The following is a 17,265-nucleotide window of genomic DNA, read 5'->3' on the forward strand; positions in this document are numbered from 1 at the left end:
CATCTTTACTAGTCAAACAGGTACACCTCTACAAACTTTAGCTTCAAAAGAAAGGTGGAGTTAAGGGAAAAATCTAGGTGTTTTGTGAAGCAGTAAAGGGATACTCCAGACACTCCAGTTTTTTTAAGAGCTACTCAGTGTAAGTTTTGGTGGAGTGAGGCCCAAACAGGTCCAAAAAGGAATGAAGATGCAGCAACTGTAGAGATCAATAGCAACAAATGGCCCCAAATGCATCTTAGTATTCAGCAACAAACAAGTGTCAAGCCACTTACCTTGCACAGCAGCGGACCGATGGAAAAGGAATGTGAATTGAATGAAGCTATGTATAATTTTACACTGTATTCTGTTGTCAGGCTATTCTCCTGCTGCCTCTTTTAATATACAGCTACAAGGAATTACAGTGCGTGCTCCAACGACGCTTTTTTTTGTGTTTTCGTACATCTCTTTTCTCCTTTTTTTTTTGTTGATGTTAGTACACCATCACTCGGAGCAGACCCGCCTGTGGCTGCGTGTACTGGAGGCCTTCATCCAGGAGGAACTGCTCCACAGCTATAGGCAACCTCGCAGTGCGAGAGCCCTTGGTGTGGTGGCCCGTTCCAACGCAAACCATGACTTGCATCCTCTCCCCTGCTGCCCTCGCTGCGCTCTTCAAGGCAGTGAGCTCACCCTTCAGGATGTGGATTGCTTCATTCACATGCAACCCATGTAAATCAATCAGGCGGTCACCCCCACGTTGGGAAGAAACAGGATTCCTGCATGTCAGAAAACGATAATATGAAACTAAATTAGACTTCAGTCCAAATTAGACTTCAGTATTACATAAGCTGGAACGACCAAAAGTCAACATGTAAAACAGCTATCAGACCTTTGTCGGTAAATAGCTTCTCTAGCTTTCTCATGAGCTGATTTCATTTGCGCATTGTATGCCTGCCCCTTCATGCTGAGTTCCTTCGCAAGAGCCTTGTTGCCAACCAAGTAAGCCTGTCTAGCCTGCCAAGTGTATCCTTATGTGAATACCTTAGCAACTCATAAGATAACAAAACTTAAAAACAGTATGTTACAGACAGTGAACTCTATTCATGAAAAACATGAACCTTACTCGAACAGGCAAAAGAAATTGCAAGTGTAGGCTTCAGTATCCATATGCAATAGTGCTTACCTGCTCGAAGCACGCATTTCGGACCCTAGCAAAATCACGAGCTTCTCCTCTTGATTCTGAGTACATATTTGCTGGTGGATTGCATATACAGAGACAAATTAATCAGCACATAATTGGAGCACAGTAAAGGAACTCAAAAGATAGCATAATTCTCCCTGATTTCTTGCCATTCTCGATTTTTTCACTAAATGAAGAAAACAAGCAAGAGCAATCCTCATCCAGACATGAAACATAAAGGAGGGAACTGTGCAATTTGGACCAGAAAGACTTCAGAGTATATTAGATGAGTATTACCCACTGCATCGCCAGTCTCAAGCCATGGGGCAACTCTTGCACTGCTGATACTTTGAAACTTATTCCCAGATGATTGCTTAGTGCTAGAACTGTACTGTTTGGGTACAGAAAGAGCTGAAACACCATTACCATATTCAGGACCTTTTTTAAACTTCCACTGGCCAGAATTCTGCGACGCAAGTTTGCGAACAGCTGAAACAAAATCACCAGCTCCAGTAGGCATTGCAGATGAACCACGCCCATTAAACATGCCAAGTACATCCACGTTACCCTTACTGAAACCATTTTGGTTCTCGACACCTGGAAGTGCAGGGAAATCCCCAGTGCTAAAGTTTGGTGTGCTGTGGGCCAGACTCAGTGTGTGATTGGGTGTAGCATCAACTTGCATCTGAAAAATCAGGAAAAACATAATTATGGATAGTGCCAAAATGTTCTGGATCTGCAATGAGCGTTTTGAAATCAATGCATAATTGCAATTGAAGATGTGAGGATCCAAATTTTCTTTTTGGTGAAGAGTACACTTAAACAGCATGATAACGATGTTGTGCAACTAGTCCATGGCATGCTTGATGAGCTCCACAAAAAATTTGCTAGTATATGGTTCTTGTCTAACATATGGCAACCCAATAACATTTTGATTGAAATGGTGGGAGACGTATTCCATTGCACATCATAATTACTCCCTCTGTTCCAAATTGTAAGACATTCTGACTTTTCTAGATACATCTAGTATCTAGATATAATGTATATCCAGGTGCATCGCAAAAGTTATGTATCTAGGAAAGCCAGAACATCTTACAGTTTGGAACAGAGCGAGTATTTCCAAACCACTTTGATAATAATTCTAAAGAACAATGATCTGACTTCTGAGCATAAGAGCATACATTTAATTACTTCGCTTTTTCTGGTAAAGCTAATTCTGAGTGGATATCTGGAAGACTTAAATTAGTGTTGCAGTAAGGAAAGAATTACCTCTAGCTGGGTGAGGATTTCAATGGTATGGTTGAAATCACACCCATTTGCGTAGTACAGCTCTGCAAGGCTCTCTGCTGAAAATCCAGGGAACTGAGATGCTAAGTACTCCAGGGGAGCAACAAGGCCATCTGATGAGGCAGCATACTCACTAGCAAAACTATCAGCAAAGCTTACACCAGTTTCAGAATCATAATGAAGGTCCTGATTTCCATTAGCAATATGAAGATCACCAATATAATTTTGCTCCCAGTTGGTTGAACCCAGATAATTATCTTCATACAGCAGATTCGTATGTTCCAGTTCCAGGCCCTTGGTAGCTGGAGAAGATAATTCGTGATGTTCTCTTGAGAAGCGACTGGATGTTGTCCCATAAAAGGGGGGTGCATTCAAGGACAATCCAACAAGGGACAGTTCTTCAGGCCCTTGTTCAACTTTCTCAAAAGAAGTGAAGTCTGGAATAATGTCATCGGGTAGCTGCTTACGCCAAAACTGGTGTGCCTCATCATCCGAGTTATTAGACTTTGATGACTCGGACCTATCTAGGATTGTTTTTCCAGAAGAAACCCTAAAATCTGACTTAGTTACATCTGGAACTGTAGTACTTCCAAGAGATGGTTTAACAAATGAAGGTACAAACTCGGCTGCATTGGGATTTAATGATGTGACTTTACTAGGTAACACTGAACACGCATCTCCACTATTTGAAACAACTTTATTTAGTGAACTCATCTTAACAGAAATTACATGCAATGTTACATGTACAAGAGAGATGCGTTCAACAATGATTTACCCAAGCCCTGCAAAGAAACGGGAAAAAAAGAGTTACATAAAGGCATGGTGGAGCTACCAATCCTTGGACAAACACAAAAAATTATACTTTTCGAGGTTCATTAATGTAGCCTAAATAGAAAGCTTGTCAGTTAAATACTCTTAAAAGTGCAGTAGTCCATAAAAATAGTCCCTACTTACACTGACTACAGCCATTTATTATTCACACGCAATTACTTCCTCCTTTCATCAATATAAGTCCATCCATGTTTGTCCCAAGTTAAGCTATTTTTTTTAACTTTGACTAACCGTATACATAAAAAAATCTATTATCTTAAATGAGAAGTGTTATATATTATGAAACTATTTCTAAAAAAGTGAATCTAATAACATCAATCTCCTATTGTCAATGTACATCTTTTTTTATTGATGGTCAAAGCTGACAAAATTTAACTTACGACAAACCTAAATGGACCTATATTTACGGCCAGATGAGGTTGATATAATCACAAAGCATAGTGTAGCTCTTGTTACTTGTTAGTAGACCTTTACATTAGGATAATATTTGAATGATAATAATTGACTTCCTCTTCCTCTTTCCTATAATGAAAACCACAATTGAACAAATAAGACAGCGCAGCCAGAGTTTTCTTAGAAGAGCCTCCTTATTGCTATTGCTTCAGAAAGAATTTTCCTTATTATCCCAGTCACGGTGTGGCCGTTACGCCACCACCAGCATCAATCAAATTGGTAACTCCCAAAGACCCAACAATTGTAGCTTTCTTTCCCGAAATCGATAGCGTATTCACAGCAGAAACAAAAGCAAATGTTTCCTGTCACTCATATGCATGCCTCCTTTACTAAAAGAAGATGCAGCACCGTACTGCATCATAAAAGAAGCATCTTCTTCCCAACATGGTATTAGTTTGCACCTTCCAAATTCACAACTATGCTTTTTTCCCTCTGTTCAACGGAACATTATTTGAATATACATAAACAGCAAACGAAGCTGGCAAGAGACAACAAAAGAACCAATTACTACTGTTATCAAATGAGCCAGCAAAGCATAAACTTGATATGCTGCCCCTAGACCCCTAGTGGACGCTCTCAAACCAGCGCCGGCCTCAAACTCATCAATTGCTTGCAATTCCAGCCTTAATTATACTAATAATAATTAAACTCGAGCGAAGCCAAGATATAGCAATAAAAAGTTGACCAAAGAGCCTCAAATCAATTGCTTGCAACTCCAGCCTTAATCACACTAATCATAATTACACTCGAGCGAAGCCAAGATAGCAATAACAAGGTGAGCAAAGAGTGCACATGCTTTGCTTAATTGCTCTCGTGTGCGGTGCACGCTCACGACGTGCACCCGACGCTAAAGCGGCGAGAAAAGAAGGGCTTTTTTTTTCTTTTCACACAAGCACGCAGGCGACGGGACACTGGTGAATTACCAGCCAACCGAACCGACCCAGTGTACCCGACCCGACAGAGGAGGAGGGAGATCCGAACCAGATCTACGCGGAATTCACCAGATCTATCTATCTATCGAGAGAAGAAGCAAGGAGACGGGGGAAGCCAGTACCTTTCCGCCGGTCGATGAGCTGATACGTAGCGCGCTCAGGCGACCGGCCCATGGGGCGGCTGGCCCTCCGGCGGGGCAAACTAAAAGGAGCCCTCCCGCCCCGCCGCGGTTCGGGCTCTCCCTCCCTCCTGAACAAGGTCGAGTCGGCTCCGGTCAGTCGGAGGCGGACGGGTGCGCGCCCGTGTCAAGGACGGAGACCGGGGCGGGGACGGGGAAGTGGAGGTGAGCGGAGAGAGCGAAGATGGGAGGGGCGTGGTCGCTGTGGATGGAGGCGAGGCGGGTGGGTGGGTGGATGGGTGAGGCCGTGAGCTGAGGCGAGGTGAGGGAGGGAGAGGGGGTGGTGGAGTTTGACCCGACGCGGCGGGCGTGGGGCCCGCGCGGGGCAATGTAGGGCGCGCGGTGGCGTGGAGGGGAAGTGCGCGGCGCGGTGGGTGGCGGGCAGCCTCGGGATCCGTGTCTGGCACGGGCGTCGGCCGAACGAATATGCGATTGCCGGGTGGGGAAATCTCTGGAGCTGGAACCTCTCTCGTTCCGGTGAGGTGGTGCCCTGCGCAGGGTTGCCCTCTCTGTGTTGGTCGCGTGAGTGCATCTCCGTTGGAGAGCATCTCCAACAATTTGCTAAAAAACATTTGCTAAATTTTGTGTTTTGACAAGTTGCTAAAAGATTTGACAAGTGAAATAATTTGTCATCTCCAACAGTTTGTCAATTGAACTTGCCAAATTACAAAAAAAAAAACAGACCCACTACTAAACTACCAACTACCAGATCAATGGATCCATTGTACCTCCGCACACTTGAAGAATATATTCAAATGCATCAGCAGATCAGAAACAAAGAAACACATATACAGTTGAAGGAGGACCTGATCGAACATCTTTAGAATCATCTCCCAGATTTGTATTCATACAATATCTGAAAAATCCCGACTCATCGAGTTTATTTTATTGTCATTTGATGTAAACAAAAAATGACATTTTATTTGTAATTGTACTCGTTACTGTTGTATTTTTATTTGGTTAAATATTAGTGTCATCTAGTGTGATCTCATGTAATCATTTGTTGTCCCATCTAGATTTGATCAAGTCGCTATCAGTAGCAGCAGGTTCCGAGGCAACAGAAACTTTTCTATCAATTCCTGCCGGTGATAAGACAGGGAGCAGCTCAGCATAGGGCGCGATGAAAAAAAATATAGCGCGTGGACGGCGGGAATATGGGCCAGAACTTTCACCTGGCGTGCGGGAAGAGAAGCGAAGACGAGGAATCGCGCGATGGCAAGCGCATCCGCGCGGCGGATACCTACACGCGCGGATGAGAAATTTGGCAAGCGAAACAATTTGACAAGTGGGAATACCAAACTGTTGGAGCAAGTTTTTTGGCTCTTTTACCAATTTTTTAAGGATAGCAAGTGTTTTAACAATCTGTTGGAGATGCTCTCCGTTTACACTAGAAACAGGGTCACGGCTTTGCCGTGCCTCGGTTGTGACTGGGCCAGTGACAATAGGGAGTGAAAATAAAAATAAAAAACAATTCAAGCAGCTTTATGGCTTTCATATATCCCGCTTTGGGTCTTGTTTAGTTCCTCAAGGAAAAAAATTCACGGCACTGTAGCATTTTCGTTTGTTTGTAGTAATTATTGTCTAACTATAGACTAACTAAGTTCAAAAGATTCGTCTCGTCAATTTCGACAAAACTATGCTGTTAGTTTTTATTTTCGTCTATATTTAATACTCCATGCATGCGTCTAAAGATTCGATGTGACTTGAAAAATTTTGGATTTTTGGGTGGAAGTAAACAAGGCCTTGATAGAAGCGATTTTTTTTCTTTAGTGAAGTAAATGTAAATTGTTGAGGATCTCTATGATTTAAGTTTTTGATTGAGCTCCTAATCAATCTACTTGATGTTGATATAGCATGGAGTATTTGTTAGCTATACTATACATATGTTAAGTAAGATCCTGTTTGGTTTGGGCTGTTTTTTTAACACTTATTCCATTATTAAAATACAACTAGAGAATAATTTGTGAGACAATTTTTTAGTCCAAATAATTTATAATTGGATAATAATTGTTATAGTTACATCTGCGACTTTCGATTACAGTGCGAATGTATGAGGCAGCATATTATCGTGAACATAAGAGAGATGCATTGAGCCCGCTTGCTGGTTGCCCGAGCAGGTAGAGGCGGGCAATGAGGCAGCGCCACAGAGCAATGAGGCTGGTGGGAAACTTGGGCCTTGTTTAGTTCTAATTTTTTTTTAAAATAAACATTGTAGTTGTTTCGTTTGAATTTGATAAATATTATTTAATTATAGACTAACTAGGTTTAAAAGATTCGTCTCGTAAATTACAGGTGAACTGTGTAATTATATTTTATTTTCGTTTATATTTAATACTCTATGCATATATCTAAAAATTCCATGTGATGAAAAATCTGAAAAAAAAATTGCAAATTTTTTTGGCAACTAAACAAACGCCTTGGAAGGTAGCGTGAAGATGGGGACCCCGGACCCAGCATTTTATGGAGCTAGAGACGAAGGCTCTGGAAAGCATTAGTCGTACGTGTGTTTCGACGTCCGATTTAGATCCAACGGTGGAGAAGATACTGGAGATTTCTTGCTTACACGTGGCCAAATGAGCTGCTAGATCCTATGGTACAGGATTCGTCAAGTAGATGAAAATTTTTTGAGTGTCACATCGAATATATCGAATGGATGTTGGAAGTAGTTTTTAGAAACTAATAAAAAAACAAATTACATAACTTGTCTAAAAACTGCAAGACAAACCTATTAAGCATAATTAATCTATCATTAACACATGTGGGTTACTATAGCACTTAAGGCTAATTATAGACTAACTACGTTTAAAAGATTCGTCTTGCGGTTTTCAACCAAACTGTGTAATTAGTTTATTTTTTTTATCTACATTTAATGTTCCATGCATATGTCCAAAGATTCGATGGGATGGATGCAAATTTTTTCGGTAGGAAACTAAACACGGCATAAGCCTGGGCAAGGGCAACTAAGGCCTTGTTTAGTTCAAGCATGTTTAGATTGAAGATAAAAAATTTTGAGTATCATATCGGATGTGTCAAAAGAATGTTGGGAAGGTTTTTATAAACTAATAAAAAAAACAAATTACATAGCTCGTTTGAAAACTGCGAGACAAATCTATTAAGCATAATTGATCTGTCATTAGCACATACGGGTTACTGTAGCACTTAAGGTTAATCATGGACTAACTAGGTTTAAAAAATTTATCTCGTGATTTTCAACCAAACTGTGTAATTAGTTTATTTTTTATCTACATTTAATGTTCCATGCATGTGTCCGAAGGTTCGATGGGATGGATAAAAATTTTTTGGGTGGGGAACTAAATAGGGCCTCACTCCAAAACCAAAAATTTTTCAAGATTCCCCGGCACATCGAATCTTGTGGCACATGCATTAAGCATTAAACATAGTCAAAAAACAAAAACTAATTACACAGTTTGCCTGTAAATCATGAGATAAATCTTTTGAACCTAGTTAATCCATAATTGGACAATATTTGTCACAAACAAACGAAAAGTGCTACAGTGGCCTGAACCAAAAATGGTACGACCCTAAACCCTAAACCCTAAATCCCTACAGACACATGTGTACACTCTGTTCGCTTGGCTGATAGACTATGGCTGAAAGTATTGTTCGCTGATTTGTTGTGAGCTCAGTAGAAGTGCTAAATAGCATTATGTCTATTTATATATATATGAGTTGTCTATGCAACAATCGAGTGATTTAGTACTTAATTCTTTTTTTCTCTACTGTTCATCTTCTTCCTCTCCTTCGCTGACGTCCACCGCCCTACCGGCATGATAGGACCTGGCTAGAGTCAGCGCTGGCCCTAGAATTTTGAGGGCCTTTTGGCGATCTCATCGTGACGGCCTCTCTAGTCTATAATAGGAAAAAGTCTATATTATTTCCTCCAAGTTCGGCCTATGTGCAAATAACCCCTAAACTAACATTTGCTTTAATTTACTTCCTCCAACTATTTAAGTTGGTCCAACTAATACCTTAAAAGATTTTTATTTTTTGTTTCTCTATGCACAAATTATATTTTAGTTTCAAATTTTGTGAGGTGATAGACAACTTTGTATTTTGTGTTAGAAAAATGCAATATATTTTTTTCATCATTATGTTTATATGATATTGTATCTCTAGTGTTAATTTATTTTTAAATTTTCTAAGCTATCAAAATTTTGATAAAAAGTTAAGATATATTTTTTCTAACATAACATATGAAACTTGATATTAAAACGTAACTAATACGTGGAAAAACATAAATAACTAATCATGTTAAGGGGTAAACTAGACAATTGAAATGGTTGGAGGGAGTAAATTGAATCAAATGTAAGTTTAAGGGGTAATCTGAACATATGACAAGTTTGAGGGGAGTAATTTAGAATTTTTTTTCTCTATACTATATAGGCTAATTTTACTTGTAAAGGAAAATCAAATGCAATAATATTTTTAAAATTAAACATTTCTGATAATTATCAAGATAGAGAAAGAGTGTAGATTAAAAAACAATATATTTGTACTGCTAGAACTAATATGATTACCTTAAAAAAGAACAGAGCTCCATCATACTCATTGCTTCTTATACAAATATACTTCTTCAGACATTTCTTGATGTTCATCAAAGATGGTATTGAGATTAATAGTGTCCAAGATATTCTCTAAATGGTGCACATCTAGGGCCTACATAATTTGGCATGATCATATAAATAGAAAGTACGAAACTGAATCAATTAATCAAATTAACAAGAATCTAATTGGTGATTGCAAGTGGCACGACAGACGTTGGCGTGTGTTGGCGGCGACCGCTCGGCTGATCAGCTCCTTCGGCCTCGTCCTATGCTATCTCATGGAACAAAAGCCAATGCCTTAGCCCTTAGCCTATACGTATACTAGTACTAGTATATAAGTTAGGCCCCAAGTCGCAAGGGCCCATGGCCCACGCACCTGCTGCCCCACCCATAGGGCCGGCGCTGCTAGAGTTCTGTGGCTGTGTCCTAGACCTAGCCCAACCACCTCCACCATCATCAGGGCCCCTAAATCACTCGGCCACCATCTCCCCCTCCCTCCCTAGGCAGCCTGCCTCCCCTAGGTCGGCCTCTTTTATACCCACTGAGGTTGGAGAAGAAAGAGGAGGAGAGGCTCGTCATGGCCCAAGCCACTCCTGTCATCATCTTTGTCTTCGGTAGAGGAGGAGGAGACCGCCTACCTTGTTGGTCCGGCGCTGGTGGAGTTGAGGAAGAAGAAGAGGAAGAAGAAAGAGGTGGGGAAGAGGCGTCGTGCAAGCGCAAAAAACACATGTGGGCGAGGGCTAAAACAACCAAGTGTTATTTAGCATTCCTTATTTTAATTGATGAGAGCTACAACTACAGCGGACACAGAGATGAATGAGAAACCAATGTTAAAATGGACTAACTTCCATCGACACCACCCATATTTTGGACAGCGACACCAGTAAATAGATAGGCAAGAATCTAAAAATGAAGAAGCGACAGGAGCACATCAATGGCAGATCCAAAGAAAAGCATTCAAATGGTCAAGATCAAGACACTCATTATAATTGTACGTACATAACAGATGTATATGTAGCGTTTATACAGCTGCATAAGAATACTTACCGATAATTACTAACTCAATAGACTCGTAATCACTATCATTACTGGGCCGGGAGGAAGCTTCCTCTTGTCACTACAAGCTTTCCACCAACTCTCAATATTCTACTCATCATCATAGGTAAAGACAATAGAGATGCATAAAAGAGTACATCCACTGAATAGACTCATCATCACTATTGATAGAGCTGGTAGGAATTTATCACCGTGACAATTAACAACCTCCTTTCCTCACATTCTCATCACAATACACACTAAAACACTGGTTAAAAAAAATTGGTACAACATTTCTAACATCAAGATGCACACTGCAGATAAAACAAATTCCTAAGCTCTTAATTAAGAGGTCAAACATCAGCTAGATGGGCGGTTATTACTGACAGGAACCACAAGTGAACTGCTTGCATCATGTGGTTGCGTCTTCCATGCAAGCCTCACAGAAGTATAGATCTGCGAGGTTTCAGCCATTGCACCATTCCCGTGATCGCCGCAAGCCAATCTTTTGGTAACTGGGGGATCAAGATTATGCCCAGTTGGTTGATCGTCTGAAGATGATGCTCTCTAAATGGGTTGTTCCACATTAATGTGTTCATAGCTGGGGCAACAAAGAGCGGTTTGTTGTAGTCCCACGCTCTCACAATGCATGTTAAGAGGTTGTCACATAACCCACCGGCGATCTGAACAGAATAATCTAGCATCAGTTTTGTTTTTGTATAAAGTGAAACTATTTCACCATTCATAAAGAGAAAAAGGTACCATAGCCAGGGTATTTGCTGATAATTGAGCAATGACCATAATATCTGCCCATTTACACAGCTCAATGTGTAAAACTTCATCTCCTATCTTCTTCCAGGTAGACCACTCATCGTCATCCGTGTAAAGAACAATGTCACTTGGTAGAGACAATTTATCAATAAAGTGCAAAGATGATGCGGTGGCCACGGCATGAACATCCGCCCACTCAGAGAAACAACGACAAAGGTTCTCAAATTTTATAGTGGCTACACTTCCCGAAGCAGCAAGGAGTACCCGAGGCTTACTAGGTTGTGAGTAGTCCATCGCCAAATTCTCTTGTACCGGCTCTGATGTAGCCATCAGCTCCGCTTGAAATGCTCAGCTACATATAATTAGAGCAAGTGAGAGGATTTGTACAAGTATAGAAAAACATGATTAACAATGAAAGATCTAGAGAGAAATAAAAGAAAATAGAGAATAAATCATTTCCAATAAGAAAAAGTTACTTTTCCATCACTCCATGTGGCCATGAGTTTATTTTTGTAAGGCCGAGGAATGATATGTTTCCAGATTATTGACTCTTCTAGTGCTATGGAAAATCAGCATTCCAAGTTTCAATGATAAGCGCTTTTCTTTATCCTCTGCTTATTTTCAGTTCGAGAAAGGTAGACAATGTGATTCCTGTGCAGAACAGTTCAGTGAAACATACAAATCTGAACTCTCCTGCAAATTAGGAATACATGCACATATTGTCTCGTGTCTCCTCTTATATCTAACGACCATAGGCTATACATAAATAAAGATAAGGGTTCTAGCACCACTACTGTATTATTTCCACGAGCCTATGCTATGACTACTGCTAGACAGAATGCATCGAATACTTCATATACTGAGGATTTTGAACACAGGCTATGCCTATAGAATTGTAGAGTTACAGAACAGTACTGCACATATCGGTTGAAAGTAAACCAGCAAAGTGAAATCCAGTTTGTTTTTCGGTCCCTCAACACCAAACCTGCCCAATTGGCCCAATTGGTAGAGGCGTGAGCGTGAGGATACCGGGATATGATCCCGACAGATTAATTCTGTAGTTCCCTAAACTCCCTACAGACCATGGAGGCAATGAACTATGAAATGACCTCCTACTGTAATTTTGTTCAAAAGGAATAAATTAGGCGTATGGGTAATATGAGGGCTGGACACAATTGGTTTGCATGAGAGTTCAATTCTTGGAAAAATAAAACGCATTCACTCGCATTACATGCTTACAGCGTCCGCCTTACACCCGAGGCGTCCAATAAACGTTGCTTTGGCGTCTGAATCACGCCAGATCGCTTGTGGCGGGCGCCATACGGACCGACAGTAGGAGAAAGTTGGAGATCTATTGGGGATCGGCAGGAGTGAGAGAGATGATTGGGAGGTTTCTCTCACCACCAAGCGGGAGAGGAAGGCAGAAGCAGCAGGACCTCGATGTCGCCGCGTTGTCCTTGCTGCCGCACCGCCCGTCGAGTAGTAGCTGTCGCCAAGTCACGCCTGATCTGACGGGGCAAGAGTGGTTTGGGGAGGGAGGGGAAGCAGTAGAGAGAGAAGCACAAAGGAGAGGGGCGGCGGGAAGGAGGAGATCGGCGGCGCTGGAGACGAGACAGGAGAGCGGCGGCAAGAGCTAGGGGCGGTGACGGCTGAGGAGATTGGGCTGCGTGGTCTGTTTGTCGCCTGGGCTAGCCCACTTCCTCTGCACATCCTATACAGTCCATAGTTCTGCTCTGCTCACCTCGCCAAACCCCACAGGCCCGCACGCGTTAGTAGCTTCGTAGCATCTCCAGGAGTCTACTATCTAAAACACACTACCTATTTACACATTACCTATTTCTCTATTTAGATAGCCACTTATTGTTATAAACTACCTCTACCTATATTTTATTCTAAACTCTAGTAGTTTTATCTAAAACAACCTACCAAAACAAGTCCATGTAATGTCATTCTCTTCAATGTTCTTCTCGCCGGAGGAGAGTTCATCGAGAAATGGCCTGTCGCGTACCGGGAAACATCGGAGCAGAGCGCAACCACCAACCACACCAGGAAGCCCGCGCTGCCTCCCGCGAGGCTCGCCACAGAGCCGCCGCCGTTGATGAGGGCATTGTCGGAGGAGATCTGAGGCCGTGCAGGATAGAGGCAGCTCGTCACGCTTGGAGCAAGCTCACTGGGGATGAGAAGAGCCAAGTTCACGCCTGTGCCAGCGAAGAGGAGCGCCGTGCAGGCTCACCAAGGAGAGGTGGGGAGCAAGATGCATCTCGTCATGTTGTGCAGGCTCGCCGAAGCAGTGGCGGATCTAGAATTTTGCTATAGGTTATGCCACATCAAAACTTTCATATCTTGGTTGGATGTGTGATGAAGTAAATTTTTTTACAGTAATAATGGAGTTAAAGTATCCTTTCAAGATATGTGTGATGAAGTATATAGGAAAACATATTGTAAAAAAATATATATATAGTAAAACAAAAATATGTGTGCGGTAATAGTGCATCAAAATTCTCATCCTGTGGCGAACCTCTTTTTTTTTTAACCTGGCTATGGCGAACTTTCCATACCACAAAACCAAGTTGACTTAGTATATAGAAAAACAAATGGAAATAATGCAGCCAAAGTATCTCTTCAAGAAATGATGAAATGTAACATCGGTTAATGATAATTTTTTGAAGAGCGGTTAATGATAATTGATAGTACGCAATAAGACTCTATTATATTTTTTCATCTATCGAGCAAAATTGCAAATGTTGTCGGTAACAGAAAAAAACATCAGCAAATCCGCATGCATGTCGCTGAAGAGACTCATCCTCACTATCGATACTGAGCTGGCAGTAATTTATCACCGTGACAACTGACAACCTCCTTTCCCCACATTCTCATCACAATACACACTAAAACACTGGTTAAAAAAAATTGGTACAACATTTCTAACATCAAGATGCACACTGCAGATAAAACAAATTCCTAAGCTCTTAATTAAGAGGTCAAACATCAGCTAGATGGGCGGTTATTACTGACAGGAACCACAAGTGAACTGCTTGCATCATGTGGTTGCGTCTTCCATGCAAGCCTCACAGAAGTATAGATCTGCGAGGTTTCAGCCATTGCACCATTCCCGTGATCGCCACAAGCCAACCTTTTGGTAACTGGGGGGATCAAGATTATGCCCAGTTGGTTGATCGTTTGAAGATGACGCTCTGTGAATGGGTTGTTCCACATTAATGTGTTCATAGCTGGGGCAACAAAGAGCGGTTTGCTGTAGTCCCACGCTCTCACGATGCATGTTAAGAGGTTGTCACATAACCCACCGGCGATCTGAACAGAATAATCTAGCATCAGTTTGTTTTTGTATAAAGTGAAACTATTTCACTATTCACAAAGAGAAAAAGGTACCTTAGCCAGGGTATTTGCTGATAACGGAGCAATCACCATAATATCTGCCCATTTACGCAGCTCAATGTGTAAAACTTCATCTCCTATCTTCTTCCAGGTAGACCACTCATCATCATCAGTGTAAAGAACAATGTCACTTGGAAGAGATGATCTATCAATAAAGTGCAAAGATGATGCGGTGGCCACGGCTCGGACATCCGCCCACTCAGAGAAACTACGACAAAGGTTCTCAAATTTTATAGCGGCTACACTTCCTGAAGCAGCAAGGAGTACCCGAGGCTTACTAGGTTGTGAGTAGTCCATCGCCAAATTCTCTTGTACTGGCTCTGATGTAGCCATCAGCTCCGCTAACGCTCAGCTACATATAATTAGAGCAAGTCAGAGGATTTGTACAGGTATAGAAAAACATGATTAACAATGAAAGATCTGGAGAAAAATGAAAGAAAAACAGGGAATAAATCATTTCCAATAAGAAAAAGTTACTTTTCCATCAATCTACTATTGTCAATGTACATCTTTTTTTATTGATGGTCAAAGCTGACAAAATTTAACTTACAACAAACCTAAATGGACCTACATTTACGGCCAGATGAGGTTGATATAATCACAAAGCATAGTGTAGCTCTTGTTAGTAGACCTTTACATTAGGATAATATTTGAATGATAATAATCGACTTCCTCTTTCCTATAATGAAAACCACAATTAAATAAAAAAGACAGCGCAGCCAGAGTTTTCTTAGAAGAGCCTCCTTATTGCTATTGCTTCAGAAAGAATTTTCCTTATTATCCCAGTCACAGTGTGGCCGTTACACCACCACCAGCATCAATCAAATTGGTAACTCCCAAAGACCCAAGAAACCGATAGTGTATTCACAGCAGAAACAAAAGCAAATGTTTCCTGTCACTCATATGCATGCCTCCTTTACTAAAAGAAGATGGAGCACGGTACTGCATCATAAAAGAAGCATCTTCTTCCCAACATGGTATTAGTTTGCACCTTCCGAATTCACAACCATGCTTTTTTCCGTCTGTTCAACGAAACATTATTTGAATATACATAAACAGCAAACGAAGCTGGCAAGAGACAACAAAAGAACCAATTACTACTGTTATCAAATGAGCCAGCAAAGCATAAACTTGATATGCTGCCCTAGACCCCTAGTGGACGCTCTCAAATCAGCGCCGGCCTCAAACTCATGAATTGCTTGCAATTCCAGCCTTAATTATACTAATAATAATTAAACTCGAGCGAAGCCAAGATATAGAGCCTCAAACCCATCAATTGCTTGCAACGCCACACTAATCATAATCACACTCGAGCGAAGCCAAGATAGCAATAACAAGGTGAGCAAAGAGTACACATGCTTTGCTTAATTGCTCTCGTGCGGTGCACGCTCACGACGTGCACCCGACGCTAAAGCGGCGAGAAAAGAAGGGCTTTTTTTTCACATCACGCACGCGACGGGACACTGGTGAATTACCAGCCAACCGAACCGACCCAGTGTACCCGACAGAGGAGGAGGGAGATCCGGACCAGATCTACGCGGAATTCACCAGATCTATCTATCTATCGAGAGAAGAAGCAAAGCCAGTACCTTTCCGCCGGTCGATGAGCTGATACGTAGCGCGCTCAGGCGACCGGCCCATGGGGCGGCTGGCCCTCCGGCGGGGCAAACGAAAAGGAGCCCTCCCGCCCCGCCGCGGTTCGGGCTCTCCCTCCCTCCTGAACAAGGTCGAGTCGGCTCCGGGTCAGTCGGAGGCGGACGGGTGCGCGCCCGTGTCAAGGACGGAGACCGGGGCGGGGGCGGGGAAGTGGAGGTGAGCGGAGAGAGCGAAGATGGGAGGGGCGTGGTCGCTGTGGATGGAGGCAAGGCGGGTCCGCGGGTGGGTGGGTGGATGGGAGCCGGATTCAGGCCTTGTTTATTTCGTCCAAAAAAATTAATTTTTTTTTTCAAAATTTCCATCGTATCGAATCTTACCACATAGATTATTAAATATAGATAAAAATTTAAAACTAGTTGCACAGTTTGTCTATAAATTACGAGACAAATTTTTTTAAGCCTAGTTACTTTATAATTGGACAATATTTGTCAAATAAAAACGAAAATACTAAAATATCAAAATCTAAAAACTTTTTGGATCTAAAGCCTGAGTAACTTTACATCAATCTCCACCCTCCAACTGACATCTAACGACTGCACGGAGTTTCAGTTTCATCGACCAAGCATCATAAAACAAGAGACAAAGCATTTTTAAATTATAAGTTATTTCAAAAATTTCCGAGAGTCAAAGTATTTTTAAGTTTAACTAAAATTATAGAGAGAATACTAAGATTTGTAACATAAAACGAGTATACTATAAAAATATATTTAAGAAAGAATCTAATGATATTTATTTGATATCATAATAATTGTATTATATAAATTTAGTCAAATTTAGAATAGTTTAACTCTCTAAGATTTTTAGAAAGTCTTATAGTTTGGGATGGAGGGAGTGTCGAAATAACTTTATTCATTTTAGCGGACGAAAAAAAGGAAGACAAAAAAAATAACCAAAACAAAACGAAAAAACAAATAAAAAACTAAAAAACTATCAAGATCTAGAAACTCCTCTTAGTTTATAAATTTATTAATATTCACTACTCCCTCAGTCCTCAAAAGAATATA

At 41.3% G+C, this 17,265-nt stretch overlaps 2 protein-coding genes and 1 pseudogene across 3 annotated transcripts; all 3 read right to left on the reverse strand.

Moving 5' to 3' along the window:
* On the reverse strand, positions 287-5,124 carry LOC8065459 (polyadenylate-binding protein-interacting protein 7). Its single transcript, XM_002437967.2, has 6 exons — positions 4,782-5,124; positions 2,426-3,225; positions 1,454-1,841; positions 1,160-1,230; positions 866-990; positions 287-752 (listed from the first exon to the last, which is right to left on the reverse strand). The coding sequence occupies exons 2-6, from the start codon at positions 3,155-3,157 to the stop codon at positions 470-472; spliced, it is 1,599 nt and encodes a 532-aa protein (XP_002438012.1). The 5' UTR covers positions 3,158-3,225; positions 4,782-5,124; the 3' UTR covers positions 287-469.
* Positions 10,582-12,892, reverse strand: LOC8065460 (annotated as a pseudogene).
* On the reverse strand, positions 13,916-16,491 carry LOC8070737 (phosphopantothenoylcysteine decarboxylase). Of its 2 annotated transcripts, XM_021449275.1 has the most exons (4): positions 16,195-16,487; positions 14,884-14,957; positions 14,600-14,813; positions 13,916-14,521 (listed from the first exon to the last, which is right to left on the reverse strand). In XM_021449275.1, exons 3-4 carry the CDS (start codon positions 14,636-14,638, stop codon positions 14,198-14,200), a joined length of 363 nt encoding a protein of 120 aa, XP_021304950.1. In that variant the 5' UTR covers positions 14,639-14,813; positions 14,884-14,957; positions 16,195-16,487; the 3' UTR covers positions 13,916-14,197. The 2 variants fall into 2 exon arrangements, with proteins under 2 accessions (XP_021304950.1, XP_002438014.1); XM_002437969.2 differs by having other exon boundaries at positions 14,600-14,957; positions 16,195-16,491.

The sequence above is a fragment of the Sorghum bicolor genome, chromosome 10, assembly GCF_000003195.3.
Source record: "Sorghum bicolor cultivar BTx623 chromosome 10, Sorghum_bicolor_NCBIv3, whole genome shotgun sequence".
Taxonomy (NCBI): domain Eukaryota; kingdom Viridiplantae; phylum Streptophyta; class Magnoliopsida; order Poales; family Poaceae; genus Sorghum; species Sorghum bicolor.